Consider the following 16,304-nt stretch of genomic DNA (forward strand, 5'->3'; position numbering starts at 1 on the left):
CTAGAATTATTTCTCAATTCTGTTTTGTGTGTGTGTATATGTTAAGAAGACATGATAACCACAATGAGATATCACTTCCCAATCACTAGGATGGCTATACCCCAAGAGGCTGATAATAGCAAGTGCTAGCGAGGATGTGGAGAGATTGGAACCCTCATACATTGCTGCTGGGATTGCAAAAGCATGCAGCCACAGTGGAGAAGTTTGGCAGATCCTTAAAAAGTTCAACACCGAGTTACCATAAGAACCAGAAACTTCACCCCAGGCATATACTATACCAAGAGAGATGAAAACATGTCCACACAAAAACGTACGTGTGCATGTTCACAGAGCATTATTCATAATAGCCCCAAAATAGAAGCAACCCAAATGCCCATCAAACTGTGGTATCTCCATAGAATGACATGTCATTCCACCCTACAAGGGGCCTACGCACTGAAGCAGGCAACAGCACGGATGGACCCTAGACACATGCTGAGTGAAAGAAGGCAGACGCAAAGGGCCACAGAGTGTAAGATGCCTCAGGGAGGGAACTGTCTGTGGGAGAAAAGAATTCCAGGTGGGTTTGCCTGCTGCCCACCTACAGCTAAGTTCACACCAATTTTTTGGCTTCAACACACAGTCTACAAGCTCTGAAAACAAGCACACGTGCTTTGCTGGGCGTGATGGGATGTGGGTGGTGAGAAATGAACCCTAAATCTCTCACCCTCCCCTCTCACAAGGATATTCTTATTTGGTTATATTAGAACTAGGAGCCCAGTGCACGAATGCATGCACCTTGAAAGGAACTGTGGACCTCGAGGCTGCGATGGGCACAGGGGCAGGTCTCAGCCCATCCTCCACACCCCAGCCCAGCCCCTCCCGCCACAGCCCTGGTCCCTTCTCTGCCTGCAGCCCCGCTCCCCCTGCTGCTGCAGCTCCCATGTGATGACTGTGCCGACCCCGCTCACACCCACTGATGGCGCAGAGCAATTAGGGCCGGTGCCAGTAGCGGGCGCGAGCAGGACTGGTGCTGTCAGCAGGTGCAAGCAGCAGCTCTGGCGCCAGCAGTGGATGCGAGCGGCAGCTCTGACACCGGCACTGGGTGTGAGTGGGGCTGTCGCCGGCAGTGGGTGCGAGAGGCGGCTGGAGGCCCGATGACCCCTCAGGATCAGGGGGAGGTGAAGCCCTGAGGGGCAATCAGGGCTGGTAGCACCCGCTGATGCTACCAGTCACTAACTTAAGCACACAAAAACCGACGACTTGCAATAAACTGGATGATACAATTCTTTTTATTTGGCAATAAATTCAGTATCTGGTAACATAAAATCAACATTCAGAATAAATAGCAAATACACATTCAGAATAAATAGTAGGTGAACCTAGTTGCATTCACTGTGCCTGCTATCGTACAGGCACAATTAGTCATTCTACCACATGATTAGAAAACAGTTTCCTACGTCAGGTTCAAGCCACAGTGCTGGGAAAGTGCAGAGGGCTGCTGTGGGCGGGCTCCCCGAAGCAGACGGAGATTCACGTGCAGGGAGTTTACAGGGTGTGCTCTGGGGTCCACCCCTGGGGAGGGGAGGGAGGTGAAGGAAGGGAGCTGCTCAGAGGAGGGGTGTGACCTCGCCCATCTGAGACAGGGCTTCTCAGCAGGGCCGACAGCTGCTTTACACCCAGCGGTGGGGGGACTCGGTCCTGAAGGGTTACGTGTGAAGCCATGCCATCCCCCAAGACGAGCACAGTCACAAACCACTACAAGAAGAGGTACATTCAACTAGTGCTCGTGCCCGGCCGGCAGCTCAGTTACACACCACGAGGCCGAGTGCTGGGAACACGGCATGTCACCACTGGCCACAGAAGTAAATATGCCCTCGCCAGCTCCTAGGGGAACGGGGCGCACGTCCCTGCTGCCTGTTCCACTGCCGGGCTGTTCGTCTGCACGCTTTCTGAGTTAGAGCAGGGCTTGGGAACTACGGCCCGAGGGCCAAGGCAGCCTGCAGCTGATTTTATAAACCATGTTGTAATAGGACAGAGCTGTGTCCATTCCTGGAGTAATGGCAACAGAAAATGGCCCGCAAAGCTGACCCCGCATTAACGAATCTTCACTCCCTTTCCTTCCCTTTACCCACTAGGGCAGTGGTTCTCAACCTTGGCTGCACATTAGAATCACCTGGGAATCTTTTTAAAATCCTGATTTCTGGGCCTCGTCCTCCGGAAATTCTGTTTCTTTGTTACTAATGTTGTGGCCCCACCCCATAACAAAGAAACAGAATTTCCGGAGGATGAGGCCCAGAAATCAGGATTTTAAAAAGATTCCCAGGTGATTCTAATGTGCAGCCAAGGGTGAGAACCACTGCCCTAGGGTGTTAGAGGTTAGCTGGCCTTGGAGCTAGGCTCCCAAATGCTAAGGAAAATAAAAGAGAAAAGAAGGAAATCGGGACACAGGGAAACTGATAAGAGGGCAAAACACAGGCTCCCCAGTAGGTGGATAGGGCAATCAAGGGCCGCTGCCTCTGGCCACAGTCTCAGAGCATTCTAGACGAGGGCCCCCCAGTGGGTCTTTGGCAGCAAAGGAGCACTGGGCACCGTGGAGCTCAATGCGATACTGAGCACAGCTCTCGACTGTCAAGGGCCTTTGGGGAGGAAGAGAGAGGAAAAGCCATTTAGTTCAGCCAAAGCTAAATTAGTAGGAGGAAAGATTACTTTCCATTTCTCCTCTGCAATAACGAAGAGGGCCGATGCAGTCAAAGCAACTAGTAATTTACTCAGAGACAGCCCGAGTCAGTAACAGGTGGTTTATGTTCCGCGGCACTAATGGCCACAGCAGGAGATGAAGCTGAAGAGGATGAGAGAGAGAGAGAGAGAGAGAGAGAGAGAGAGAGAGAGAGAGAGAGACACTATGTTAGGAGGAAAGTGGGAGCTCTGAGCCAAACTCCTAAAATACTTTAAAAGCTAGGTTTCCTTATAGAAGCAACTCTGGAAAAGCAACTGTGCAGGGCCCCGCCAGGGCGACCTGCTGCGGGTTCCATGCGCCCGCGTTCCGCTGGCATGGGCTGCCCCTGGACTATGACTTTTGTGCACATCATTCTTAGAAAATCAGTCTAGCCCATGCTGCACGTGAGAATATTGTTTAAAGGTGCAAGCTAATTTTATTGTTTGCTTTCCAAATTGCTACTTTTGAAGGGTGGAAAGCAGACTCACTTCCCTTGGACCAACAGGCTTTCACCAGTGTGAGCCCCAGAGAACAAAATGGAAAGGACAGAATGCCCCGTGCGGTGTGCCCAGGCCCGGCTGCGTCATGACGACGGCTGAGCGCAGACCAGGAGGCTGCCCCGGTCCTTCATGTGGCGACGGCTGCCCTACCCCTGCTGCTGGCCTGGGAGCGCACGGGTCTGCCAGGCAGATGCTCGGGGGCCCTGCTGAGACAGATGCCAGGCCTCCGCCACGTGGAGGATCTCAGCACGGCCATGTTTGATGCCCCACAGACCGAAACCTTAATTGGTAATAAATTGTGACACTCATAATTCATACCCAGAAAATGTGTGTCTCCCCTGAGGCTTGGCTCACCCAACCTACACATCCACGAAAGCAGGATTTAAAACAAGTCTACCTCATTCTTGAGTACACAAACACCCTGTGACTGGCACTAGGAGACATCCAATGAACACCTGATTGGATAAACACTAAGAGATTTTTAAAAACAGTTATAACTACTTCCTCACCCGGCTTCCCCGAAGTGAAGCCGAAAGCACCAGCGTGCCCTTCGAGGCCCCCACACGAGCAGCTCCGGGCCTCCACCTGCACCCCCAAATGCCAGCACCTCTGATGCTAAAAGCACCTGGGAGCTAACAAACAGTAAACAAAAGGCCTACCCCACCCCCAAAAGAAACGGACCACTGTGTTTATGATAAAATTTAACCTGAAAAAAGGGGCCGTAACTGACGGGCCTCCTGGGTCTACAGGGTCACCGTCACTATCATAAATACACGGAAATGCCCAGGAAAATCACACTGTCACAAGCAGCATTGCCAAGCACACTTCAGAGCGCCTTCACTCCCTGCACTCTGGCAGGGAGCTGTGGCATGCCAAGCCACTCATTGCCGTAAAAATGCTCAGTTAGCAACACTCTCCGCAAGCCCCTCCCTGCACCTGCCAGGCATCAGGTTTAAAACGTATGTCACGTGCATTGTCCTTAGAAAGACGTGAGAAATACTCAGTTACCTAAGTCATTTCCAACCCCCTTTCTCTTAGTTTCAATGCCCTTTATGATCTCCCACCTTAAATACAGGCGCCTAAAGAACCCCCCCACCAAGTCCCACAATAGCACACACACACACACACATACACAAACACACACATACACACACACACACACGCACACGCACACGCGTGCGGCAGGAAAGGAAGAGAGCTAAGGGGAGCAGAGGGTGGAGCCAGCCAGGCGGTGAGGCCACCGCTCCCACTTCCCCGATAATCCGGGGGGAGGCAGCCTGTCTGTTGCCTCCAGGAAGGGATGGCTTCTGATAATGCCTACATTTTAGCCACACAACCCAGGGAGGGGAACGGCATTTCACTGCAAGGACTTTGTTTTTTTTGTTTTGTTTTTCTGTCCTCCAATGAGCACATCAAACCAACAGTCGGGTGGCATTTTCAGGGGACCCACCCCCAAGCGTTGGCTCTGAGCACTTGTTGCTCACAGCCTTATCCCACAGGCTGTTCTGCCAGCTGGACATGTGACCAGGCGCCCTCTCTCCTTCTCCGGGGAAAGGAGCGAGCCCCGCCCCATCACCTGTGGCGCCCATCCTTCCCCAGGATGGGGTGGGGCACAGGAAGCGAGACTGAGGACCATCCAGGGCAAAGGACTTGGACCTTCTCTTGCTCTTTCTCTTTTCTTCCCACTGATGCACTGGAACGCCAAAGCCCTGGGACCAAACGGCTGGGGGGTCCCGCTGTTTGGGGGTCATCTCCGCCGCTCACTGCGTGTTATGCTGCTACAGAGCTCACTGCACCGTCCGCTTGCTGGGAGGAGTGTCGCTGCACACCACGGCGCCCTTCGTTCCCGATGCACCCTGTGAACGCTCCCTGTTTTCCATGGAGGAGGCGGGAGTTTCCGCTGCTGGAATACGGAGGTGGCATCAGGAAGTGGCATCAGGAAGTCTTCCCAGGCCCAGGAAAGCCGACACCAGTAGCAGCACCTCGGTCAACGAGAGGACTGATCAGTTCCCCGTGAAGCCTGCCACTCAGCCCGAGGAGAGCAGGAAGGCGGGCGCTGGCTTCCGTCTCAACCACCTGTGGAGCATCCTCCAGAAGGTCCGAAATAAATATCAAGAGGCGATTCTGTGTCTTTTCCAAAAGCAACACTCCTATCCACACAAGGCCAGCCCCGTGGTGTCCCCCGGGTCGGGGCCGGGGCTGTTTCTGGCCTTGTCCACAGGAGGGCACGGCTACTTGGCCTGGGCCGCCTGCAGGAGGGGCAGCCTGCAGGTGGGGGGCCCGTCCGCCCAGGCGGGAAGCTCGTGCTGCAGCGGAGTCCTCCTGGGGTAGAACGTGTGGCTGACGTCGTAGTTCAGCAGGCAGCTCAGGGACGCCATGTAGATGTCGGCAAACCGCGACAGGCGCCTCAGGAAGTAGGTGGGGTTCTGGTCTGTGCGGAACAAGCTTCCAAAGTGGGCGTTGAAGAAACTTTTGTTCATTTCTCTGAAGGAGCAAGAAAAGAGGGGTGCGACGGACAATGATTCAGAGAAGTTTCAAGTTATTGAAACCAAAACAGTTTCATAGAACTCATCTGGGAGGAAAACCGTCTGTCCACCCATCCACCCAAATGACGATCACACCTCCCCCTGGAACCCCCCCGGGAGTACGGTTTGAGGCTCCAGTGTTCATGTGTCTGCCCCTCCACACCTACACACCACACTCTCAGACAGAAGGAGAAAAGCAGGAACTGCTTCTAAAACTACACAGAGAGATGTGAATGTTCCAGTCTCCAAAACTCCCTCATCTACAGAATGGGATCAAGACCCGCCCCCCCCCCCACCCCGGGATCAAGACCCCCCCCCCTTTTTACAAGTTTACAGCAAAAACTGAGTAAGGTAAGAAAAATAGCTCTAGCTGGTTTGGCTCAGTGGATAGAGCGTCAGCCTGCAGACCAAAGGGTCCCGGGTTCGATTCTGGTCAAGGACACAAACCTTGGTTGCAGGCTTCTCCCAGCCCAGGCCCTGGTCAGGGCTCATGCAGGAGGCAACCAATCGATGTGTTTCTCTCACATCGAAGTTTCTCTCTGTCTTTCCCTCTCTCTTTCACTCTCCCTAAAAAAAAAAAAAAAAATCAATGGAAAAATGTCCTCGGGTGAGGATTGAAAAAGAAAAGAAAAGTGTACTGTAACTCTGAAGTAGTTTTGATTCTTGGGAAATGAAGAATTTTTGTGTAGTGATGCAAGTCAGTCTCCACCATCCCTTGCTTGGCTCCAAACACCTCACTGCCTCCTGGAAGCCTAGGTGATAAGCATTTTGCAAGGTTGTTCGCCCCACCCCGGGCTCTAAGCCCCTGCAGGCGGACACATGTGCATGTGTGTGTAAGTCAACACCCATCACACGTCCGCAGAATAAGCACAGTATCTGATGGCTGGGACCCCTGGACACAGAATATTCCAGCAAAATGGCTAAATATCATTCGACTGTTAATCAGTTGCAGAAACAGCAAAAATAATAATAATCATTTACACAACGGTGTGATAAAGGCCACTGGCTGGTCATAGCGGTCTGTCCTCAAACGGTGACAGAGGTTGATAGCCAAAAAGCAGAAAATTAAAAGAACTCAACTAGGTCTGTGGGTGGAGTGACATAAATATTTAAACTTTTACTTAAAAAAATCTCAATGAGCCCTAGCCAGTTTGGCTCAGTGGAAAGAGCGTCGGCCTGCAGACTGAAGGGTCCCAGGCTTGATTCCCATCAAGGGCATCTGCCTGGTTGCAGGCTCCAGGCGGGGGGCATGCAGGAGGCAGCTAATTGATGATTCTCTCTCATCATTGATGTTTCTTTCTCTCTCTCTCCCTTTCCCTGCCTCTCTGAAATCAATAAAAATATATATCTATTTTTAAAATCTTACTGAGATGTAAAGTTGTTAGAAACTCGAAATCAAAGCAAAAATCTCTGGCGGTTCCATTATCTAATAATCAGGTCCCTGGAGTACAGGGGACGAGGGGCCCAGAATCAAATCACAGAACTTGCCCATCACCCTCTCGCTCAACATTTTCCCACCAAAGTTAGAGTAATAATTAAATTCGAATACGCCAAGACCCGAGAGGGATGAGTCAGTACAGCCAGGCCTCTGTAGCCCCGAGGGAGGAGCTCCGTCCCTCCCCGTGCCCAGACAGGGCTGCGCCTTCCAGCCTTAGAGACAGCTGCTCCCAGGGCAGGGGCGGCCACACACAAGAGCAGAAGTGATCCTGTAACCAGTGTCCACACAGCACATCCTCTCAGGGAAGCAGAGCTGTCCAGGGGCCACTTGAATAACCACCCCTTAAGACACAAACCCGCCAAACTTTTCGGGGAGCAGGCAGGCATTCACGGGTCAACACCACCACACTGAGTGCGGGCACATTCCTGAAACAGCCGTGGTTACGGATGAGCACCAGGGCTGGATGGGCCCCAGGAATTCACTGTGGTGCAGGGCCCGCCTCCAACACTGTCCCGGGAGCCACGCTGTGCGGCCAGCATCACCAACACGTGGGCCCCAGCTGCCCAAATAGGAAAGCCAAGCAGGCGGGGGGGAAAGCAGGCTCCTCCTCCCCTGGCCTTCACATTGGATGGGGCCTGGCAGGGAATGTGGAATCAAGATACGTATGTCTGTTTAGGTGAGAGAAGGAAGAGCACGTTTGTTTGGTTTTAAAAAAAGAAACAAACAAATGCAAGGGCAGGAGGTGTGCGGGAGGTCACTGCTGCCTCAAAGAAACATCACACATCCCTCAATGACAGCAGAGGGGTGGGTGGCTCTGGCCACAGGCGGTCAGTCATGCCTGGGAGATAAAAAGGGCGTCTGGAAGTATGCCTGGGCCATGGGTATGCGTGTCAGGGTGGCGGACACCCTATGTTCAGGACTGGGTGCTCTTACCTCATCTCCTTCCTCTCCCTTTTCCACTCCTGCAAAACCAGCTGGGACTCCGCATCTCTGTGTACCTACAGGACACAAGCCAATTACTGAGAATGTTCTGGAAGCAAATAAACTCAGTAGTTAATAAGAAATTTTAATGAGCAGCTTTCCTCGTGAACAAATTTTATTCAAATCTGAGAGATGGGCACTTGCATGAAATAATACATTTTCAGACTTCCCAGTTGCAACCCTCCCTTCTTTACCAAAACAGTTTTGAATGTCCAACAACAGAACCATGGTTCAACAAATGAAACTAGATATTATGAAGATATTAAACACGGCCTCTATTAAAGGAGATAGTAAAGTATTATTAAAGGATATGTATAAACATGTGCATATGTAATTATATAAAGTCTATGTGTATACTGTACATATGTGTAATGTATCCATTACACATATTGGTTTTTAATCCTACCCCAAGGATATTTTTTCCATTGGTTTTTGTTTGTTTTGTTTTGTTTTTTAGAGAAAGTGGAGGGGAGAAGGGGGAGAGAGAGTAACACCAATGTGAGACACATCAATTGGTTGCCTGCCGCACACACCCCAACCAGGGCCCGGGATCAGCCTGCAACCGAGGTACATGCTCTTGACTGGGAATTGAACCCATGACCCTTCAGTCTGCGGGTTGACAGTCTAAACACTGAGCCAAAACTAGCCAGGGCCATTACACATATGTGCTACCTATATGAACATATACTTAATACATACTAACCTATCACATGATGTATATATTATGCATATACATCAACATAAAAATGGCAGGTAAGTAGAAAGAACAGGTACATCCACTAATTGGAAGCACCTGAAAATATGTGCATATATTAAGAAATTAACATAAAATATTTTCTTTAATTTATGCAAGGGTAGTAGAATTATAATTTGTTTTATGCTGTCTTCCTTAATATTATATTATCTTTTAAAACATTTAAGGGGAAAAAATGTTTTTGTAAAAGGCAAAAAGGCGTAGCACCTCAACCAGATGGGAAAGCAGAGAATTCTCGGGTTGGGCTGAAATAAGAGCAAAGGCACCAAGAACATGGCAACTGCCCACAACCTAACAATGGAATCTCACAAGTCTCTCTGCGAGGCTCCCGTGGCCGAACAGGAGGCTCAGCCAGAATCAGAGGCGCGTGTGACCGCAGGGGACAGGTGGCTCCCTGCCCTTCACAGTCACGGGGCAGCCTCAGGGCCCGGAGGAAAAGACCAAACAAACCATCTGCCTCTGACGTGGGAGCCAAGGCCCTTCTGTTTACCACGTCTGCCCAGCTCACCAGCTTGGCCAACAGGCACGCGCTCAGGGTCTCTGCCACTCAGATAAAACCCTGAGCTTGCAATTTGGGTTTCTTGCCCAACACCACTGCCTACACCAGCAGGCAGCAGCTATACCAAATGACCACTGGCCGTGTCACTGGAGACCGGACGGCTGGCCCGGCACTTCTGGGGGTGTTGATGGTTTTGTGAGCATAGTTTAAATAGCTCTGACGTTTCAATTAACAAATCACTCACTATAGAATTTAAACTCTACAATGTACGTGACTAGATCAAAAATCTGTAGAGTGTCACAAGTAATTTACTTAGACATATATATGTATACACACATGCATATATATACATATATGTATACATACACATGTACTCTTGTGCATATATACCCATATGTATACATACACATGCATATTACTGTATGACCCTTGCACAGACTTGAGGCTACATTAACCCAGAATCGATGACTTTTGTTTTTAGAAAACCATCTCACGGACGAGCACGGGCAGGAAACAGAACGAGTCCTTGTCAGAGAAGAGTCGAGAACCAAGGGAGCCGGAGCACATGGAAGCAAGACCGGGCAGTGCGGGCCCCGTGCTCTGCAGTGTGGGCACCCTGGAGTGCGGGCCTGGCCTGCCACCCCGCGCAGCTCTGCCTGAGCTCACACAGGCTGCCAGCTGGGCCAGGCAAGGCAGTTCCCTGGCCATCTCCAAAGCGGGCTGGCAGGCCGTGGGCAGAGGCTGCGGGTGCGTTAGCCAAGAGAGCGCATCCGTGCCCCTTATCCTGAAAGAGTCGGCCCTCACGCCGAGAGGGCTGAAGGCCTGCCAGCGGAACCAAGCGAGAAAGCAAGGTGCCTCATGAGCTTGGAAAAGGGGTCACAGCTGCCACAGAGGGACATCTTCACAGGCCAGGAAATCACCACAAACAAACAACAAAATTGAATATGTGACTTATGGGAAGAAAAACCCACCACTGCTCTCTAGTGAGCCAGCCAATTGTAGTTATTATCTTCAAAAGCAAGTGGCCCCTGCACCCCGGGGCCCTGACTCTTGCTTGGAGACTTTCCAGGAAGCTGTGGTGCCCAGCCTGAGTGTTCATTCCGCAGGACCCTTCATTTTGCAGAAGGGGAAACTGAGGCCCAGGGGAGAAGCCCACTGCAGGCTAATGGCAGAAGCAGGGCTAGCCCCACAGGAAGGCAGAGGCTCTCGAATCCCACCCCCACAGGACATCTCCCTAAGGGGCTGCGCTGGGAGTGAGGCCACTGGAATTGCAGACAGAGAAACGTAAACAAAAGCCTTTTTCTCCAAATGGCTTTGGGGGCGTTGAGAGAGGTCTCTTCAGGGAAATTGGCAAAACTCTTAGGGGCAAAATAATCCCCGTAATTATTCTGCAGGATGACTTATGCCTCATACTTTGTAACCACAATTAAATAGAGAATATCTAACACTGGCCAGTGCACTAACTTGAGGCTTACAGAAAAAGGAGGAGAGAAAGAAATCTCAAACCTGCATTCGCTCCAGTAACCCGGTCAGCGTCTGCAGCCAGGTCATGGTCTGGATGTACTGTTCCGTGTTCATGATTCTGAGCTCAGACCGTAACTCTGGGATGATGGCACCAGTCCGCCAGCCATGCTTCAGGGTCAAGTCCTGCTCACAAAGATCACAGAGAGTCAACATTAATCTCAATGGACTTTAAGTCATTGCATGACCTGTCCCAGACACAACAGGCACTCATTGAATTACTTTTTCATTGTAATGGTTAGTTATTAACCAAGACGAATTCAATGAATTACATGCCATTAAACCCAAGTTAGCCTAGGGCTTTGATCATTTCACCCCAAGAAAATTTGTTCTGGAAATAACTGCTGTAAGTCACAGCCCTTGCAGACACTCAGGTCTGGAATCATTATCCACGGCCTGTAAAACAACAATTAGGTCAGGGGCAGAAAGAGGATGGACCACGATACTATCCATCCACAGCCGGCAGGGAACACCCACGGGGCGCCAGGCCTCGCGGGTCATGGGGAACCGTGGAATATCAGACTTGGAATGATCACACAACATACACACACGATCACAGTTTTCATTCCAATATTATAACCCTATGAGCTGACAATAGGCCAAGCGACCTGATGTCAGTCATGTCCCAGAAAATCTAAGATACGCAATCGCTGTACTAAAAGGTCATTCATTTTCTCATTTGGCAAATATTTATCAAGTCCTATTTGCCAGGCCCATTTCTACAAACTGAGGCTAAAACAATAAACAAAAACTGACACATCCCTGCCCTCATGGGAAATACAAATGACAAATAAGTAAGTAAATGCACAAAGCCAAGTGGTCTTAACAAATTTTAAAAGGCTGAAATCGTAAAAAAAAAAAAAAAAAAAAAAAGCACCTTTTCTACTTAGAAGGAATGAAACTAGAACTCACCAGCAGAAGAAAGAACTGGAAAATTCACAACTATGTGGAAACTGAGCAGCACTCTTAATGGGTCAAAGAAGAGACCACCAGGGGGATCAGAAAATACCTCGAGGCAAATCAAAATGCAAACACACACACCCAGACCTACGGGTGCCGCAAAAGCCTGCTGAGGATGAGATCTAGAGCTATAAACACCGACACTAAAGAAGGCCTCAAATCACCTAACTTTGTATCTTAGGGAACTAGAAAAAGTAAACTAAAAGTTAGCAGAAGGAAAAAATAAAGATTACATCAGAAATAGAAGACAAAACAAAAAAAAATCAACAAAACCAAGAGTTGGTTCTTCAAAAAGATCAACAAAATTGACAAACCTTTAGCATAACTAAGAAAAAAAGAGAGGAACTCAACTTAGTAAAATCAGAAATTTAAGTGGTGCCATTAATACCGATTCTACAGAAATAAACAGGTTTAAAGAGAGTACTCTGAGCTTCTGTATGCCATCACCTTCTGGATAACCTAGATCCGTGATCGGCAAACTGCGGCTCGAGAGCCACATGCGGCTCTTTGGCCCCTTGAGTGTGGCTCTTCCACAAAATATGATTGAAACTTCGTGGCCCATGCGCAGAAGTCGGTATTTTGTGGAAGAGCCGGTATTTTGTAGAAGAGCCACACTCAAGGGGCCAAAGAGCCGCATGTGGCTGGCTAGCCGTGGTTTGCCGAGCCGCAGTTTGCGGACCACTGACCTAGATGAACGGACATTCCTAGAGACACACACCTGCGAAGACTGAATCACTAGGCAACGGGAAATCTGACAGACCTCTAACTAGTAAGGAGATTGGATTAGTAATCCAAACACTTCCAACCAAGCCAAGCCCAGAACCAGATGGCTTCCCTGGTGAACTCTACCAAACACTGAAAGAGGAGTTAGCATCAATCCCTCTCAAACTCTTCCCACAATCAAAGAGGAGGGGGTCCTTCCTAACTCACTCTGAGGTCAGCACTACCGATAGCAAATTCTAGTGTGGAAAGCTGGTTAAAACAGATGGCCAGGCGCTCCCCCCCCCCCCCCCCCGCCCCCAGAGTTGCTGACTCCGTAGGTCTGGGGCGAGGCTGAGAATCTGCATTTCGTACAAGGTCCCAGTGGAGCTCATGCCACAAGACCACACCCAGACGTGTGTGTGTGTGTGTGTGTGTGTGTGTGTGTGTGTGTGTGTGAGAGAGAGAGAGAGAGAGAGAGAGAGAGAGAGAGAGACTGACTTCACAGGGCCACGTACCACATGACCTAAGGGCAGTACACAGCATCTCATCAGGCCCGAAGACCCCACCTAGCAAGAGGCAAACACCCACGGTGATGCCACGTCCCGTGGCTAGACATTCTGGGAGTGCCGACACCCTGATAGTGACACTTTATATTTCTAGCTTATGAAGCACTGTTATATACATTATCTTATTTCACACTTTTTACAAATGAGGACATCAGAGCTTGAGGGAAGTGTTCAAGGTCACACAGCTAGTAAACAGTAGAACTGGGGTAAAAACTACGGTCTTCTAATCTGAGCCCATGGTTCCTTCCACAAGACCTCTCTCCATAGACAGACGGGACGACACAGGTGTGCACAGGAGTCACCTGGGGAGATTTCACTACACACAGGCGCTGGGACCGACCCGTCTAGCTCCAATGACATACTGTTCCAACTACAGGTTCAAGCATAATTCAAGGCCTGCAATCCCCTCTAGTCATTCCAATGGCATGAAAAGCCTCGTTTCTCTTAAGGGCTGTTTCTGGGAAAAGTGAGTTTTTAACGCATCCAAAGCGACAGGCTGGCAACGGAGCCCTGACTGATGCCTCAAGTCTTTATGCGGCAGTTGTGTGGTTCTGACGCATTGATAAATTGAAAAGAAAAGAGCACTGGCATTTATTTCTTACCATTACTTAAATGGAAAGATTTTCTGATTAAACTCTGAGTCAACTGCTAACTTCCATCATTTCCCCCCCCCAAAAAATGTGTCTTTTTCATGACTGATCCATCCTGTTCTATAAAATATAAGGCATTAAAAATGTGACCTACTCCTCGCTTATGAAAGCATAAAAATGGTCTTAACCAAAAGAGAAATTCCTTAGTAAGTGGGACTAACACGTCTGTCCCCAACTGAAGAAATAGAAAAAAAAAGGCTCCTCTCACCGCCAGGTCACTGTATATATGGTCACCAAAATATAACACTTTGGATCCTCTCCATCCAGTAAGCTTCAAAAATTCATATAAATTGCCCTGCAATAAGGAAAATACAGATATTATCTCCTGTGACAGATAGAAGCTCTTATATAACCCATGGCCCAAAATACCTAATTTTTTTTAAACTTCAAAAAAATTATTTTGCTTTTATAACTTATTTTAAATAACAAAATATAAAGACAAAAACATTTTAGTGTGAAACCTTTCAGGCCTTTCTTCTACATCAGATGTACTTTTCAAAAAGGGTTCATATTGTATATGCCTCTTTGTGACAATCTGTTCACACTTAACAGGCTATGGCTGTATTCCCAGGTAAAATATTAACCTGCCATGTAATTCCATTCCTGAGAAGTACCACAATCCATTTTACAAATTCCCTGTTATCATTTACTTTGTTATCTATTTTGTAAGTAATTTCATTCTTATAGTAGGGTTTTAGCTACATCTTAATCATTCTCTTGGGCTAACTTCCTAGAAGTGGAATGGCTTTTCAAAGCTAAGTTTTCAAGGCCTACTACATATACTTAATGCCAAGGTTGTTCTAAACCAGCCGTGGGCAAACTACGGCCCGCGGGCCGGATCCGGCCCGTTTGAAATGAATAAAACTAAAAAAAAAAAAAGACCGTACCCTTTTATGTAATGATGTTTACTTTGAATTTATATTAGTTCACACAAACACTCCATCCATGCTTTTGTTCCGGCCCTCCGGTCCAGTTTAAGAACCCATTGTGGCCCTCGAGTCAAAAAGTTTGCCCACCCCTGTTCTAAACCCACCAGGAGTGTATCAATACATAAAAAAAAAACTTCAGTAACACAATAATAGTCAGCAAGTCAATCAGTTATTCAAATATTTGCAAGCCTTATAAAATATCAAAATATATTAAAACTGTAGATTAAGACATAGCTTGTCACGAAATAATTACTAATTTTGGCAAATAATGTGCCATGTGATTAAATGCTTCTTATGGAGACATTTCCAAGCTTTGCTACCGATATCTTAATTGTTATTTACTATGGAAAGTAATGCTTTCCATTTCGTTTTAAGAAACTGTTCAATTCTGAGTTGATGTAGATACTGACTTAAGCTTAAATTCTGCCACCAAGTCATAAACAGGCCACCAGGCAGAGCACTGAGCACTGCCAGCCCGAGTGAGCCTCGTGAACTGTCATCATTACTGACCACGCGCAGCCAAGCAGCCAAAGGGATAAACTGGTCGTGAGGTACCTGCTTGTAAATCTGGCCCTTCTGCAACTTGTAGATTTTATCCCAGAGTAAGACACCTTTCTCGTTCACCTTTCGGAAAGGTCTAAGAACAGAAACGGGAGTCGTTATGAGGGTGGTGGTTGTGCAGGCCGCCTGCTGTGTGAAACACCACATGGTTACCCACTGGGAACAGAAGGGGGCTGCCCGAACCCGAGAAATCCCTGGAAACAACTCCGGCATTCCCCCTCCCAGGGCAAGGTCTCCCAAACTGTGGCTCCACCCCCACCGCCCACACCCCATCCCTGGGTCCAAGGACTTGTAGTAGAGAAAGAACCCCAGGGTCAGATATACAATGGCTCCCATTTCCCAAGACTACTGGGGCAGAAAGACACTCTATAAGTCTTGGTAGAAATTTACTCCACCTGATGCAAAACCTGTGTTGCAGAGTTTTGCAAATTCCAACTGCAATTTTAAAGGTACCGTTTGCAGCTCAAAAGAGCTACCCACCAGGTGGTTTGTTGCCGCTGTTTTGTTATACTTCACAATGCATCTGCATCGAGAGATCTAATATACTCTGTGAGAGTAAGTTTGTATTTTTCATTGTTATCAGTCAATTTCTGAAAGCCTGACCAAGAGGACTGAAGCAGCCCGAGTTGAACTGAGATCCATTTTGATTTGTGTAAGATGTCTGCTATGCACAAATCTCACTCTCCTCACAAGCACTTGCTAGACGACTTTAAAATCAAAGGTGTTGACGGCAGATGCTTGTGATTTCCAACCGGATTTCACCAAGACACGCTCCATCGTAAGCATTCACAGCAGCAAGTGAGGAAAACCTAGTCCCCTGGAGAGGCAGGCACTCACCTCCGCTTATCGTTAAAGAAGCTCGGCTTCTCAGCCTGCACGATGACCACGTCAAACAGGTCCCGCCAGTCCTTTCCAACGATATAGCTCATCCCTTTGTCCCTAAACAACATGCCGGCCACGTTAGTCTAGCACTGAAGGGGTTAACTGTTTTTGCAACTTTTTTTTGCAAATTTCCACTGT

General features: G+C 48.6%; 1 protein-coding gene across 1 annotated transcript in view; it reads right to left on the reverse strand.

The window, feature by feature from the left end:
* Positions 1-4,591: 4,591 nt before the first annotated feature.
* NT5DC3 (5'-nucleotidase domain containing 3) overlaps positions 4,592-16,304 on the reverse strand; it is a gene marked incomplete at its 5' end in the record, with an annotated part of 31,995 nt that continues 20,282 nt past the window's right edge. The window contains 6 exons of the mRNA XM_081082440.1: positions 4,592-5,682; positions 8,095-8,159; positions 10,902-11,042; positions 14,003-14,089; positions 15,279-15,360; positions 16,122-16,223. Of these exons, the coding sequence (XP_080938566.1) occupies positions 5,430-5,682; positions 8,095-8,159; positions 10,902-11,042; positions 14,003-14,089; positions 15,279-15,360; positions 16,122-16,223 (730 nt within the window). The 3' untranslated portion in view covers positions 4,592-5,429. The remainder of the gene's footprint in view (positions 5,683-8,094; positions 8,160-10,901; positions 11,043-14,002; positions 14,090-15,278; positions 15,361-16,121; positions 16,224-16,304) is intronic.

This window comes from Myotis nattereri (genome assembly GCF_964212035.1).
Source record: "Myotis nattereri genome assembly, chromosome: 2".
NCBI lineage: Eukaryota > Metazoa > Chordata > Mammalia > Chiroptera > Vespertilionidae > Myotis > Myotis nattereri.